General features: G+C 41.8%; 1 protein-coding gene across 2 annotated transcripts in view; it reads left to right on the forward strand.

Annotated features, from left to right (window-relative positions):
* The first annotated feature begins 1,854 nt into the window (after nt 1-1,854).
* Nucleotides 1,855-15,789, forward strand: part of col2a1b (collagen, type II, alpha 1b) — a 45,299-nt gene continuing 31,364 nt past the window's right edge. Inside the window, exons 1-10 of one of the 2 annotated variants that reach the window (XM_079266147.1) lie at nt 1,855-2,140; nt 5,574-5,780; nt 7,150-7,166; nt 7,703-7,735; nt 8,845-8,877; nt 9,125-9,178; nt 10,600-10,701; nt 11,373-11,450; nt 13,516-13,560; nt 14,700-14,753. In XM_079266147.1, the coding sequence (XP_079122273.1) occupies nt 2,050-2,140; nt 5,574-5,780; nt 7,150-7,166; nt 7,703-7,735; nt 8,845-8,877; nt 9,125-9,178; nt 10,600-10,701; nt 11,373-11,450; nt 13,516-13,560; nt 14,700-14,753 (714 nt within the window). In that variant the 5' untranslated portion in view covers nt 1,855-2,049. The remainder of the gene's footprint in view (nt 2,141-5,573; nt 5,781-7,149; nt 7,167-7,702; nt 7,736-8,844; nt 8,878-9,124; nt 9,179-10,599; nt 10,702-11,372; nt 11,451-13,515; nt 13,561-14,699; nt 14,754-15,789) is intronic. The other variant, XM_079266148.1, reaches the window with a different exon arrangement.

The following is a 15,789-nucleotide window of genomic DNA, read 5'->3' on the forward strand; positions in this document are numbered from 1 at the left end:
CCCTCTAATTTTGCACAGTACCAATAAAACATTGGTGCTTTTATTCCAAAGAGTGTTTCACACTGGATAAATAAACACACCCAACAATGATAAACTGCACCTCTTTTTTGCTTGTTTGACTTTGGTAACGGGATTATATTATTCAACTGGTAAGTGAATTTAACATGAAGTGAAAAGCAGAGAACAGTTTGTGAAACAACCTTTCTGTGGCTTTTTTTTCTTCTATCTGTTCTTCCCCCTCCCATAATCAGCCGGTGAGATACAGACAATGTTATTGCAAGTGAAACATTACTGTTGGAAGCATCTGTTTGATCGAAAATAGCTGTGCGAGCAAGTGAGCAAGTTGCAGACAGACCTTGCAGTTCTGAAAGGCATATCTGATCTCACACCACAGCCGTAACATAATCCTGGTAACGGGTGAAATACAGACAATAAGACACACAGGCAGCGTTACTTCTAATAGTTCAAACCAATATGACACTGACAGAAACTGACAACTCCTTGTTTAAGTCTCATCTACTGTGGGAGTCTGTCCCACGGTCACATAGAAAAGCTCTCTCCTGTAGTGGATGGGAGTCCTGAAATGACAATACTGTCCCCTCAACATTACTCCTGCTGTACATCTCACAATGTTAGTAACATGTAACAGTCTGCATGCTGCAAGCCCTCAACCTCAACCACGGTCATCTCTTCTTTTCCCACAGTCCTCTCACTGCACCATGAGATCACATTCAAACTCTTCACTCGAATCTGAGCTTTATACACACAAACCAATGCAGTTTATTTCATCCAAAAGAGTGACAGCCCAGTGGGCAAACCAGGTGAGACACCTTCAGTTTTCCATCAGGGCTACAACGCATGCCTTTTTAAAATGATTGTTATATCTGCCAATTTTCTTTCTTGATTTAAACTTTAACAAGCATTCAGTTTCCCCTGATCCCAAATTGACTTGTTTTGTCCAACTAACATTGTCAAAACACAAACATATTTTACCACTATCATATGTGAAAAAAATTGCCGCAAATGCTCACATTTGAGGACTTGGAACCATGCACATTTTGGGCATTTTCTTTTTCTTGAAAAATTATTGAAAAATGTATCAATTACAACAAAAGCTGCAGATAAATTTTCTTTTGATTGATTAAACAACTTCCTGCAGCTCTGAACTCCATCATGCAGGATGTCATGAACTCTTTTCATGGTTCAATATTAGAGAATGAGCAAGTAGTATAAAGTCATATTGGAAGGCTGATTGCAGGAACTGTCATAACTTCATGAACCATTAAGTGTGGAGTACACTAATGCCCTCAACGTGCAAACCATGCATCATTTGTGCATTACAGTATTCAAACATAATAGTGACTTATGCTCATTATTGTATTTTGTTGAATTTTCACATGCAAATCTGATGTATACAACCACCACCTCAAGACAAGTACCCTTGTCAAATATGACAATTTTCTGGCCAACCCACAGCACTGATTAAAATATAATAGGCCTATGTGTCTTTACATCAGGCTATTTATTGAGCAAATGTCATAGACCTACATTGCAACATCAAAAAACACCTTTTAGCGTAACGAAGTGATTCTGGTGTCGCTTTCGATGAACAAGGCGGGGGCACCAAAGTTACGGGGGGAAAGTTTCAGAGTGGTTTTTCTTTTGGGTTCAGTAGCAGCACGTGGAGAAAGGAGGGGTCTGGGACTGGAATAATGGAAGCTGGGAGACAGAATGGGAGGGAAACGGGGCTCAGATTTCAGCCCGACAGGGGGTAAGGGGCCGGACTGATATTTGGGAATATACGAAGATTCATTGAAGGCAACGGGGACATAAAACTAAAGCGTCTGGCCCGAAGCGGTCGGTGCTGACTTTCTACTGCAGGTCCAGGTCCTGCCGCTGGATTCCCTCGTTATTGTTTTTTTTTTGGGAACCGTGAATGTCGAATGGTTTGGTTTTGTAACTGGGGACACACTAAATACTGAGAGAAGCCTCCGATATCTTGGCACTTTCCTTTTTCCCTCGCGGGCACTGCATGTCTAATATTTAGATATGTTCAGCTTTATGGATTCCAGGACTGTACTACTACTTGTAGCAACCCAAGTTTGTCTATTAGCCGTTGTAAGATGTCAAGAGGGCGACCGTAAGTGATCGTTTTATTTCTTTCAAATAGTTACAGTGAAGAAAAGCTAAAGTTGTCATAAGGTGCATTTTATTTTGCAACAGGTTTATCTTCGAGCGCAGCACCTGAGCTTTTAATGGTTTAGTGATGTTTTGGTGCTTGGAGTGATTTGTTTTTTCCCTCGCACATTTTACGCACAGAAGTTCATGATTGTTTGGACACACATATGCAAAGTTAATTGATTGATGATAGTTGTGAACCTTCTGTCTACCAAGTGTGCTGATCTTACTGTACCTGCAAGGTGCGATACAACTCAATATATCAGAGCTGTGGACGTGCGTAAAAGTTATGCAATGGATGGAGAGATGTGGCAAAATAACGCGCACAGAGCAGGACGCATTGGTTTTCTTGCTTCTGTGGAGTTATATTGTATTTATGTTAATTATTTGTCGTTGGTAGTTATTCATTATCATTGAAGTTTACAATCTGCAAAGCGAAAATCATAAAGATTCAGATTTCAACCCCCTACACTGGAGCCAAATTACGTACCCTGCCTCCCCCTTCTTTCTTAGGTTAAGCTGCCAGACACCTGTGGGTGCTTTAGAGGCCTTGACAGGCTCTCATTTTAGCTGCAGATTCACTTAATGTAGAGGCCAAGAGGGGGAGGGGATGGGCAAAAAGTGAAAGGTGGTCAGGCTCAAGGGCCTTTAGTGAAAAGTGTTCACATTCCATTGCTGTCAGAGGGCATCCAGGCGAATCCTGGCTTGTTGGGGCAGAAAGGTGGACTAATAACCAAAAGTTCCTTAAAAAGGGTTTTTACAATGATTACTTTTTTTTCTCTATCATGAATCTAATAGCCCTTATATCTCATTCTTCATACCTGCAGACATCCTACTGTCTCTGCAGTTATTTGAATAAAAGTGAAATGGGAAAATTCCTCATCACTATTGATTTCAGTATCCTCAAGGGACATTCGAGCGTGAAGGTACGCCAGCAGATTGGAGCCAGAAATAATGTTCCATGTGATTTCAGGATTTCCATCTGCGTAAAAGATTACCCATAAACTGTGACAGTCAGCCCAGGGAGAAACAGAGCCACGGTGCCAGAGATAGGTGATTGGAAAAATATAAGGGACTTTTAAAGCAATGCAACGGTGTATTTTCCAAGAAGAAAAATACTCATAGCAATTGCAAGTCTCAGGTTACCCTTTCAGAGGTATAGTCCTCTAGATATAATGACCTTTCAGGCAGAAATGTATCTCAAGTGGTAAAGAGATCTGATTGTGTCCTCAGCACAGCAGGCTCAATGGCCCCAAGTCACTCAGAGGGGACAGGGGCTCTCTAACCATCAGTGTTGTGGCTACTGACTGAGTGCCTCATGGAGACGAGGAGCCCATAAAGCTAATCAGGTGAGAGTAGAAGAGAAAGTTACTAAATACAGTGAAAACAGAGTTGACTCTACTGTCCTGGAAGTACACCTGGGTTCACTTTACTATTTTCATTGTTAATTTCACTCCTCTGGAAAAAAGTATGGCTGCCAACACATGGGAGAGGAGACTTGCAAATTATCCTCAGTGACGAAAAGCCAGCTTTCTTTCAACTCTGCAGTATACAGAGGAGCCCTTGTCCCAGAATATCAGGATAATCTTTCATATTTGAGAGCCAATGAAAGGACAGGTGCAGTCTTTTGACAGTGCATCCAGGCCTGTAAAAGTAAATGTCAAACCTGCTAGGTATGTGCATGAAAGATTACCATTTTCTTCTCTCGCTGGCGTGTTTGAATTGGCATCTGACACAGCTATGGCTTCCAGATGGGGTTTAAAGTGTGCCCCATGTTTATACAAGGCAATAGTTTGTGAATTGCCCACTCTGTCCCTTTCCAGAAAGACCTCATTCATTGCTGCTGAGCAATCAGCAGCAGAGGTCCATCAGGTTACCGAGACTTAAGCAGTGCTCAAAGGTAAATATAGCTACTGTACTTGCTCCTTCTCTCACACTCGGCAGTCCGAACCCTGAGGCTTTTCTTTTGGTGGGTCGACCACTTTCACCCCTCGGTGCAGGTTCAGTGGCTCCAATCAGAGCATTTCTTTGAGCAACTGTTTGGCCTTCTGTTGACTTTTTAGGAAGCTGTCAGACTGGAAAATGAACAGGGATATGGCTAATTACTGAGTTCATTCTATCATTTTCGTAAGTGGTGTCATTTAGCGCAAGTACAGTACCTGTATTGAAACAGGCCAGCCTCCATCACATTCAGCTGAGTTCTCTTTGCCAAGCTGTGGTCTGAAGAATCCAAACATGTTTGATTTACTGAATGCAACGTGTGTTTAGGGTGTCTCCCGCGATGTAAACTCGCCCTATATTTAACTTGTGGAGGAATTAAAGCACATGGTCTCCAGCTCCTGTGAAGTTATTGGAGGTTTCCTGCAGGTCTTACTCAGCTGTGATTCTGTGATGTTACACTGCCACCCAGTGACTGTTTGAGAGGTTACTTCAAGAACTTGTCTCAGTGTTGGCTATTGATGAATGGAATGATGGAACAAGAGAGTTTTGCTTCTTTAAGATGGCTAGTAGGATTTTCAATAGTAGCAGTGTGTAGTTGGTTGGCAGACAGTACATGTAGAGGGAAGAGAGGGGGTGACATGTAATAAGACAGCTGGATTTGAACCAGGGAATTTGCGGCTTATGCCGATAAGTGCTGCAATGATTAATTAATCTATTAGCCATTCGACGAATAATAATTTTGCAACTCTTTTGAAAAACGCTTTATTGTTTCAGTCATTTATAAGCAAAAGCAGCAAACATTTGCTGATTCAAACCTGTCAAATGGGACGATTTGATGTTTATGAACTGAATATCGTTGGGTTTTGGACTGTTAAACAACTTGATTATATCATCTTGAGCTACATATTTAAAGAGCATTTTTCACCATATAGTCTGACATTTTAGAGACAAAATGATTAGTCAATTAATCAAGAATACAATTGGTGGAAATAATTAAAATAATTGTTAGTTGAAGCCTTAATGGAGACTGTGACACCCCAGAAGATTTGTTTAATTGTAGAAATTGTGTTGATAAGAAATATACATTTAGTCATTAATTGGTTTGTCGTACACGATGAAAGTAGATGAAATGACAAAGTATATTCTTATTAAGAAGAATATGTTTTGGATTCTTTTTTCATTGGGTTTAAGTTGACCAACTTGTCTTTTTCTGATATTCACACTTTGAGGTTACCTGTTGATGCACTGCACATGTGTTTAACACCTAAACACAACTTTATTTACTTTGCTGCATATCTTTGAAACATTTCATGACTAACAGTTAATACGCAAGTTGTTGTTTATGAGTGACACATTGCAGTGACTGTATTTGATCTGATCAATAATCTCCTTTTTCCTCCCTCCATCTACCTGCCTTGGCCTCTGTGTGTCCCTCTCTATGACCTCACACACAGAGGATGTTATTAGCTGTGTACAGGATGGACAGCGCTATAGCGACAAGGACGTGTGGAAACCAGAGCCTTGTCGCATCTGTGTGTGTGACACTGGAACCGTCCTGTGTGATGAAATTGTCTGCGAGGAGCTAAAAGACTGTTCCAAACCTGAAATCCCATTTGGAGAGTGTTGCCCCATCTGCGCAAGTGACCAGTCTCCACCCATTGGTCGTAATTTATTTATCTCACTCCTCTCATAAATAAATTACTCTACAAGATCATGTTGTTTATTCTGGGGAGAAAATGACACGTGGGTGATTCGGTATGAATCAAAGGTTGGCCATTACCTATTTAACACTTAATGGGTTGAATCAGGCCAATACTATATGTCAACCTTTGATTTGAATACAGTTTTCTGTCCCCAAAGCAAACAAATGATGAGAAATAAAAGACAACAGTGACACATCTGACCAGATTTCAGTGAAATGCTACCTCAACGTAATTTTTCCATAGCCGGCTCACCTTGGCCCCATCTTGTTTGAATACTCTCATGACAACATGTGGGAGTCATTAAGGAAATACCTCAGACGCGGCCTCGCATTTCTTCTCTATATCCTCTCTGAGGATTTCTGCAGATCTGATGGCAAGAACAACTGTGACACTATACTGAGACCTTTGGAAGGAGCTATTCACCACATTTAGAACTGCCATTTTCTCCTAATTAAGCAGGTCAGCTTTGGAAATACAAACACAGCCAGTTGGGGAGCATACGTGAAATCAGAAGTGTCACTGTTTGCAATGCATGCTTGTTGATTAAAGTGCTTTATGAAATACTTCTCTTTCAGTAAAGGAAAAAATGAAGTGCTTAGTAATAAGTATGTAACACGTCATAACTTTAAGTTAACAACTAGCTTAAAATAGGGCTGGCTATTGAACCTCAATACTTTTTTGCATTGAATAAAATGTGTTGAGTCCACTGACGATCAAAACACTCAAGTGGCATTGAACATCTGTCAGATTCTTTTGTGACTTGATAGTTCTTGATTTAAATCTCAATTTTGACAATTTCAGTTAATTTAATGGAGGCAAATGTCTTATACGGCTACTGGAATTAACTTTTGAGAAGTTTGATTCTTTTGATGAATGAAAATAGGGTTTTATAGAAAACTATTCTCAACGATACCCAGCCCTATACCCTAACAAACAGGCAAACGCATGATTTATCAATGTTGTTACTAAACAATGCTGATTAGATTGCTTTGAAATATGAAAAACAAAAATCCAGTGATGGCCTCCATCAGATTTAATTATCTGAAATTGGCTATTACAACTGTTTTGCTGACTACCATTCCCTTTTACCTGCAGCTCTTCTGCTTCAAGCGCTTAAGATGGTGATTCAACCAACACTTTTTCAATTCTGATGGGCTCTTCGGGTGCCACAAATGTGATTTAGCGGTAGTCGTTATTGTAGTACAATTGTCTATCAGCGCATGCAGACTCTCTGGGTTTTGTGTGACCTTCATGGATTGTTTTTGTGTAATCCGTCCGCTAACTGTGGTCTGTTTTTTTCCCTCTGACCCACTTGACCACATAACAGGATCACCTGGCGCTAAGGTGAGACCCTGTAGCATATTAAGATGTGTGTGTGTAGATACAGTTTGTCTGTGTGATCATGATGCTGTGTGTGTGTGTGTGTGCGTGTGTGTGTGCGTGTGTGTGCGTGTGTGTGTGTGTGTGTGTGTGTGTGTGTGTGTGTGTGTGTGTGTGTGTGTGTGTGTGTGTGTGTGTGTGTGTGTGTGTGTGTGTGTGTGTGTGTGAAAAAGGAAGCTCTCCAGCACCTGCAGTTAAATGTGTATCTATCCCAGACTCACATCAGTGCTGCAGGACTCTCCTGTAGTTTGCGGATTTAGATGAGACTTTGATGTGAAAGAGCTTTGCCAGATGGATAATAGTCATTTCCTCCTTGACACTTAGTGCCATATTTATGTGTCTCGTGATACTGTAGTAGGGGATACTTATTTTCAAAATTTTGCCGTTGACCGGTTTCCTCGAAATTTTGGCGGTGCCTTTCAAATATTCTCTCAGGGGCAGCGTTACCAAATAATTTGAATCCTAATTGCTGTTTTTGTGCTTTATCTTTTCAACATCAGGGTGTGAAAGGTGAACCCGGAGACATTACCGATGTAAGTTGACACCACACAGCACGATAAAATATAACTCACCATTCTTTTCACTTGAAAATGTTCTTTTGTGAATTGTTTTTGGATTTTCATGTCTGAGGATAGAGATTTCTTTCATCATTACATGAAACACTTACAACCCCTTATTGGGAGTCACTGGAGGAGGACGTATTCAGATCCTTTGCTTTGGTAGAAAGTAGCAATATAAAAATACACCACAACAAGTAAAAGTCCTCCATCAAAAATGTCACTTGGGTAAAATGTATAGTATTATCAGCAAGTATCAAAAGTAAAGGTATTATTTTGTAAAAAATGGACCTGTGAGTGTTGTACTATTAAACTATCAATAAAAGGTGATTACTACTGATGCCTTCATGTAAGTGTGTAGAATTTTACTGTGAATTTGAACTATTTCAAATTCTGTTGGGCAGTTTAATCTATACCAGTGCGTCATATTTTATCAACTAAAGAATCTGCAAACTAGTTAGTTCTGAAAGCTGTCAAATAAATGTATTAGGAATAGAAAGCACAACATTTTGAGCTAAAATGTACTGGAGTAGAAGAATCAACTAGTAGGAAATGGAAATACTCATCAATACCACTGGCCTAAGAAAGAAAGAAGGTTGAGTCAAAGAGAGAGGAGGTAGGTCTGTTGCCCACCCGTCAGGAAGACAGCCAAGCACAATGAGGCCTCCATACAATCCGCCATAAAGATCCCCAAAGGCCAGCGGAGGAAAAGAGTAAACTCCCTGCTGCTGCAGCGCTGCACCTGGAAATGCTTTACCCCTCCAGAGGGAATACAAGTTCATGGCCAGAAATAAGAAGGCATTGTTTATTGTACGTTTGTTATAACACTTTGCCTGAAGAGATTAGCAATTAGCAAGCTTGCTCTGATGGAAGAAAGATAATGTTTCCGCTCCGTGTGCAAAGAGCTCTAAACCGCACGTGTCCAAATACATCTGGTGAATGTAAGCTTTAGAGGAGGGCCTAATTCAGTGTTCAGTTTGTGCACTGGAACAATGCAAATACAAAAAAAATTGTGTATGCTATAATTAAATGACCTCAAGGGTTTTCTGACATATTTTCTTTTTTCCTATCCTTTGCTTGACCAGGTTGTAGGACCAAGAGGACCGGGTGGCCCAATGGTACGCACCAATTTCTGCATTTATACACTTTTCCTTTCAAAGCTTTTACAATTTGTATTGAGAATTTTAAATAGAAAGACAGAGACTGCATTCAAAGTATATTGGTATTACATTCATTCGCCAGTTACAATGACAGGAAATCTGATCTGACATAACAGCAGCAGAGTTCACAGCTGTTTCTGCAGCTCACATGTACATGAGATAACACCTGAAGTCACCGGCTACTTCACTGTCTCCCGTTCACCAGGGCCCACCAGGAGAGCAAGGACACCGTGGATCGAGAGGAGACAAGGGAGACAAGGTCAGTTTGAAAAAATAAAAATGCACTCACCCCATCTTCTCATTTTCATACCAAAAAGTAGACCCACAAGCTGCTCTTTTAAGAAGTACAGTATGTCCTATTGAATCTGATCGCTTTAGGTCTTTAGGGGGTGAGGAGGGTGGATGGGGTATCTGCTACAGCTTGCAGGTTTGCAGAATGGTAGCCTTTCATTGAGCAGCTCAGTCGAACTAGTCATGTGTCGTTTCCATTAGGCTGTGGTCCACTGACGTCTGGGTTGTCCAACAAATGTGAGACTGTCAGAGACTCCATGTAAATCTCTGCTTCTCTCTGAGGCCTCCTGTCAGTCAGTGTGTGAAATCAACATCGCCGCACCACGCCAGGTTTTGATCATTGCATTAGCCTAACAACACTTGTATGTGATAATGGCTGCAGGTGAGGAGTTTATGTCTTGTACTCATCTTGTTTATGTAGATTTAAACACAAAGCGAGCTGAGTTTTGGCTAGCAGAGGTTAAGCAGCCTTTTAGCACATTCTTTGCACAGGATCCCCTTGCAGGGTAATTTGTCAAAACATGCACAGAGCAGAGGTATGCCAGGCAGTCTGATTTGGTCTGATGAATCATCTGCATTGCTGTACATGTAACCTCTGTATCTTGGTGGTGGGAGTATTATAGCTCTTTTTTTTACCTTTAAATATCCGGTTTGGTTCAGTTCAAGAAGACAGGTGAAGTCGAGTTTACTCATGCTGACCATCAGTGACGTTTGGAGAAGGTTCAACTGAGCGTTAAGCTTCTGTCAGTGGTTTCTGATCAACGTAGTCAAGTGGTGTGTTGTCTGCCAGCAGCTGTGTAATGATTTATCCGAAGTACTACTCGGTTCAAATATTGGCACAAAGGCCTGAAATTATTCAATGGTTACTTGTACACTTTCCTGTACTCATGTGTGCTTAGAAAGTCATTGGTATTTGACTTTGGTGTGTTTAAAGTAAATATAATAATAAGGAAACTGGATGATTTTTACTCAATGATATAACTTGCATTTGCATTTCATATAAAATGTGTTCTTAGTTGTCAAAAGTCCCATTGCTCAAAGAAAAGTATAAAATATAAGCTGCTTTTTTAAGGAGGGCAGACATTATTCGTAGATTAATCAGTAAATTGATCAACAGAAAATGAATCAACGGCTATTTTGATGGTCTTTAAATGTAAAAACGCCCACATGTTTTTGCTTTGGTTGTTTTACAAAACAAGACATTTAAATATGTCAACTTGGACATTTTCTTTTGACTTTTTCCTCACATTTTTGTGGACCAAATGATATATAGGTTTGACTTATCGTTAGGCGCTTGCATCATTTGGCCATCTCAGTTTACGAATAAGCATCAGATTGATCATTTGGTAAGCCTCATTGATTTATTTTAATATGATCTATCTATTTCAGGGAGGCCTTGGTCCCCGCGGCAGAGATGGTGAGCCTGGCACCCCCGGAAATCCCGGCCCCCCCGGCCCCCCAGGACCTAATGGACCCCCTGGCCTTGGTGGAGTAAGTATCCCATGACAAATAGGGGTGGGTGAGCATTCCCTGCAGACATGGTAGCTGACAGGTTGAACACTGATGCAAGGCCAAGAATGGGTTCACTTTGACCGGGTGGAATAAGCAGAGAGAATGGGAAAGTGCATCAAGGAAAGAATCCAAGAGCACAAAAGATGTGGAAAATTGCTGGCGTTGGGAGGAGGCAGAAAGACAACAGCAAGTACCGGTAGATGCCGAGAGAGAGAATAGATCGAATGCCTCTCATTCTTTGTAGGAGAAAAGGAGGGAGGAGGTGGATTGAGGGGAGGGGAGGTAGACGGGCAGCAGGCAGTATGGTAGACTTGGGGAGGGGAGGGGAAGGAGCTTATTTTGGGGGGGAAACAAGGAGACTCTTTGTGAAGGAGAGAGAGATGAATACTGTTCACATGCCCTCTGTCTCTCCTCTGTCTGCATCAGGATTCACATAATAAGCTCTGCTGCTCACATTCTATTAAAAGCTGATCCCCTCTCCTGCCAAAATGACACAGCAGCCTCCTTCATATTTTGTTGGCCTTCCATATATTCCAACCAGATGCTTTACCCTGCAGTCAGTGTGACTTTAAAGGCTTGATGTCACTGATATGTCATACATGTATATAACAGGCACATAAACAACCTGTCTTTTCTTTCGCCTTTTCCAGAACTTTGCTTCTCAGATGGCTGGTGGTTTTGACGAGAAAGCTGGCGGCGCACAGATGGGTGTGATGCAAGGACCAATGGTGAGAGAGCGATGATGAGACCTGCTGCCACTTCTATGTTGTTGTTGGGTTTTTATTTTACAGTCGGCTGCTTATGTATCTCCCTGGATGCTACAATCTTGGAGGGGTCAGGAGCGAGGAGTCTTTCCACCTGCATCCCAGTTAAAGATCTGTGCTGGCAAACATCTTTGACAGAAACGCCTGCGCTTTTACCTTTCTGGAGGAGCCCAAACAACTTCCGAACATGAACCAGAGAAATCTTCACATGGTTATCAAATACGAAAACTACTAAATGGACATCATCATCATCATCATCATCGTCTTTTCCTGGAGAGAAGATACCCGTGTAGGATTTAAAATCATCAAGGATGAGAGGAAGACGTTTCAAGAAGAATCCCAACGATTTGTAGCATCGCCTGAGTTTCTTCTCTTCCTTTGCTAATGGTTCTGCTCCACAGTGTTGGAGACAAGAAACCACAGAGCTCTGGGTCCTGATGGAAAATAAACACCTCACACGGAGTACGGAGGAGTCATTTTTATAAATTGAGGAAACAGCCATTGATCATCATGAAAAACCACTGCTGCTGGGGTACGGCGTGGCAGCTTGCCCGAGATGGAGCGAGGAGCACACTGGGAGCTATTTTGGTTTAGAGAGCCGCAGAGCAGCTGGGCAGAGTCTCAGCCCAGCAGACGTTTGAGAAGCCAAGAGAGAGGGGGGGATTGCTCAGATCCCAACAGCAGCAGTTTGTGTGGCTTCACTCCTGCTGACTGTCCTTCCACATGTCTGTCTGAGAGCTTGCCACAATACCGGGTCCTTTTGAAGCCAGCCCACGTTGACTTTGGCGTCCGCCGGCCTGCTGGGGGGGAGCAGTGAAAGAACAGACTGGACTCATGTTAAATCACAAGTCTTATAACCGCTCATACACCTACTCATATCACCTACATAACCAAACGCTCAAACAACGCACCTACTGACATGTATGCACACACACATAAGCGTGCATGTCTTTCAAACACACATTCAAAAGTCCAGAAGATATAGAGCCCCATTGATGAGTTTCTATCCGCTGGTTAAAGGCTTCCCACACCCACTGAAAGGCGGCTTTCATTCGTTTCCGAGGACCACTGTGCCGCGCTGTGGCATTTTCTTTGGCTGCCATCCTTGATTTCTTAAGTAAAACCATTATGCTAAAATGTGGGTTCGTAAAAGCAAGCCTACTGAAAGGAATATGTTTGGGAAAAGCTGTCACAAGTAATCTGAATCCAGCCGTTTTTTCACTGAGGAACTTTGAATTTTGTGAAGCTCTATTGACACCAACTTCGACAGTCCAATCCTTCCTTGAACAGCTGATTTTCTTTGTGCACGTGTGTAAGATAGAAAGGCAGACAGAGAGAAAAAGCTATGGATATCTGGCTCATCGCCTCCACAGAATGTAATTTTCTCTTGTTGGGCAGCGATGCATGAAGTTGTAGTAGAAATTTCTTTGGCATGTGACTCCAGCCAGCAGTTCCCGCAGAGCAGATTCGGGTTCAGTCAGATGGAAGTCAGTTGAAAAGATCTCATCTCCTGATTTAATTTCTGAAATCTAACATCTACGCATGAAACATTTATGCAACAGTTCAGTTCGATGTTGTTTCACATTCAGTGTCAAAGTGTAAGACGTCGTATAGAGTTCTAACCCTCCTGTAGAGCACTGCCACTGGGGACCTTTGAACTCTAGACAGGTGGGGAAAAGAGCTGAGAGAAGGAGGAGGGGGCGTTGACAGAAAAAAAGAAAGACATGAAGAGTGAGAGAAAGTCCAAATGCAGCTGAGGAATTTCAAATGATTTATGGATTTGACAAGTAGAGCCGTTGAGTTTTGTGTAGCTTCAGGGCAAAGCAGGTGATGTTGTTTTTACAGCTTCTGACAGAATTCAAGTCGACAAAAACTCTGCCGTTCTCAGAAATGCAATTGAAAATAAATAATAATTGTGCACTAGTGATTTATGTATTTGTGTAACAGTGTGTCTTTGTGTAACAGTGTGTATTTCGAAAGGCTGTCGTTCGCCTAATGTTGTGTCCTTTGTCCCTTTTCTCTCCCTCAGGGCCCTATGGGTCCCAGAGGACCACCTGGCCCCAGCGGATCACCTGTAAGTACCTCCTGTTCGCCCCAGACAACACACGAGCCGCATGCACCTGCAGACTAGATCCTGTGTACAACCACAGACCGGCCAGGCTTAATATCATCAACAGTAATGTGCATGCTGCCGTGTACAAACGCCACCTTGTCTACTTCCCCCGAGTGTATTCAACAACAATAATGACCCCAAAAAGTCACTTTGCACACTCCAACAAGGCGAGCATAGCGCATGCTGTTAGAGATAAATGTTTACACGCAGCCCTGTGCACACGGAGAATACTTAAGTCTCACAGCTGCAGACTGGGGGGCTTTTTCCTCTACACCTGACAATTTACATTTCACAGAGCCTACTGGGCTTACGCCTACTTTTTCTGCTCTTGCCCGCACCAAAATCTACCTGTAGCCCTTCGAGCACTCCCAGCCTCCTGAGTAAAGCTATGAAGTTGTAGGCAATGCCATCTGACATGCCTCAACTTGATGGTTTAATCACCCTGAACCCACATTTGGAGAGACAGATTTGTCTCTTTGGACACCTTTGACTGCTTTTAGACTTTCTCAAAAGAGATGATGTGACATTTGTAGGGAAGTAGTGTAATTTAGAGAAGCTGCAGTTTGACAACGTAGACGAACAGACACAGCGATAGAGTGTACGGTACTATAAAGAAGTAGTTTTTGATAATTGTTGATATAGTTTTAATCTGTACTGCTGCAGGTGCATATGACATCGATATTGTTCAATGTATTTGTATTGCAATTCAACTAACTTTTCATTTTAAACGACTGTTATATGACTGTAGTCATTTCAAGTAACATGTATTGCCGCAACTAACTTCTATCCTTATCAGATTTTCTGGAGCCTATTTTTTCGAATAATTGATCATCAATTGATTGCTTGGTCTATAAAAACTTGAGTAATTACCAAGTTGCCCGACAAACAGTTCAAAAGTCAAAAGATATTCAATTGACTATTACAGACGGTGAATAAAACCAGCAGAACACCTGGTTTGAGAAGCTGGAACCAGTGAATTCTTTGGTATTTTTGATTAAAAAGTTACTTAAAATGGTATTCCAATAGCTGGTGATACATTTCCTGTCTATCTGCGAACTGATGAACACATCTAAAGCTTCTCTCTTCTTTGTACATCCCAGGGCCCACAAGGTTTCCAAGGCAACCCAGGAGAGGCTGGAGAGAACGGACATTCTGTAAGTATCCTAAAGAGTACCGGCCTTTCCAGTCCTCACTACACGGTTTATTATAAATACTTCTTCTATATAAAGCCTATAAACTTCCTCTCCTTTTTTATCTTCGTCTTTTCTTTTCTTCTTCATGTGGAAACTTCAGCCGCTGCTACCTCACTACTGCTAAATTACATTTCCATAAAGTCTCCAGACACATTCTAACCTTTCATTGCTCACCGCCTACTTCTATAGCCTCCTCTATTTAAACCAGCCAGCTCCTTCAATTTCAACATTTACAACCCTCTTCAGTCAACGCTTGCAATGCTCATGTGTCTCAAACCCAAATCTGTGTGAATCCTGAACTGGCCCTCAGTGGATCTGCAGAATTCTCTTTTTCTTTCGCCCATCTTCTCACTGACAGCTTCCAGTGTTTGTTGCACCCCTCCTGCTCTTTCAGACGATGCCATACCCCTTAAAATAACTCCTCTAAGACAGAAAACCAATCGCCTTTTATTCAGTTTTATTTTCTGTTCTTCTTACAAGTCCTACTTTTAGTTTTCTCCCTCCTTGCTGCCCCAGCTCTACCCTCAATCACCCCTAACTAAGCATCCAGAAATCACACTGTCCACCCTCCCCTGTCCGTCCCGTTTCCTCAGTATGTAGACAATACAGGCAGAGTCTCCCTACCGCTGTGTTAATCTGCTCCTGTGGAGTTCAGATGTGCAGCCTCTGTATTATGACCATTATGTGTGATTAAAATCAAGCTTGCTTCCAGAAAATAACCTGACAGTTGCAGACGGGTCACACACGTGTTTGTGAAGACCAGAGATCATTTCGGCTTTTGAAATCACAAGAGCAGAAAATTAGCAACAAGATGTTTTGAATGAGCTGAATCTGATTTGGTATTATAACCTCATTTATACTGTCGCAGGTCAGTGTGTTATTCAACGTTAGCGCTTCATTGTTGTTTTTCTGCTTCGTCAAAGACACACAGAAACAGAGAGAAAAGTAATTTCGGTGGAAAAATAATAACAGAACCAATAAGACGTATCAGCACACA

Source organism: Melanostigma gelatinosum (genome assembly GCF_949748355.1).
Source record: "Melanostigma gelatinosum genome assembly, chromosome: 3".
Lineage (NCBI taxonomy): Eukaryota > Metazoa > Chordata > Actinopteri > Perciformes > Zoarcidae > Melanostigma > Melanostigma gelatinosum.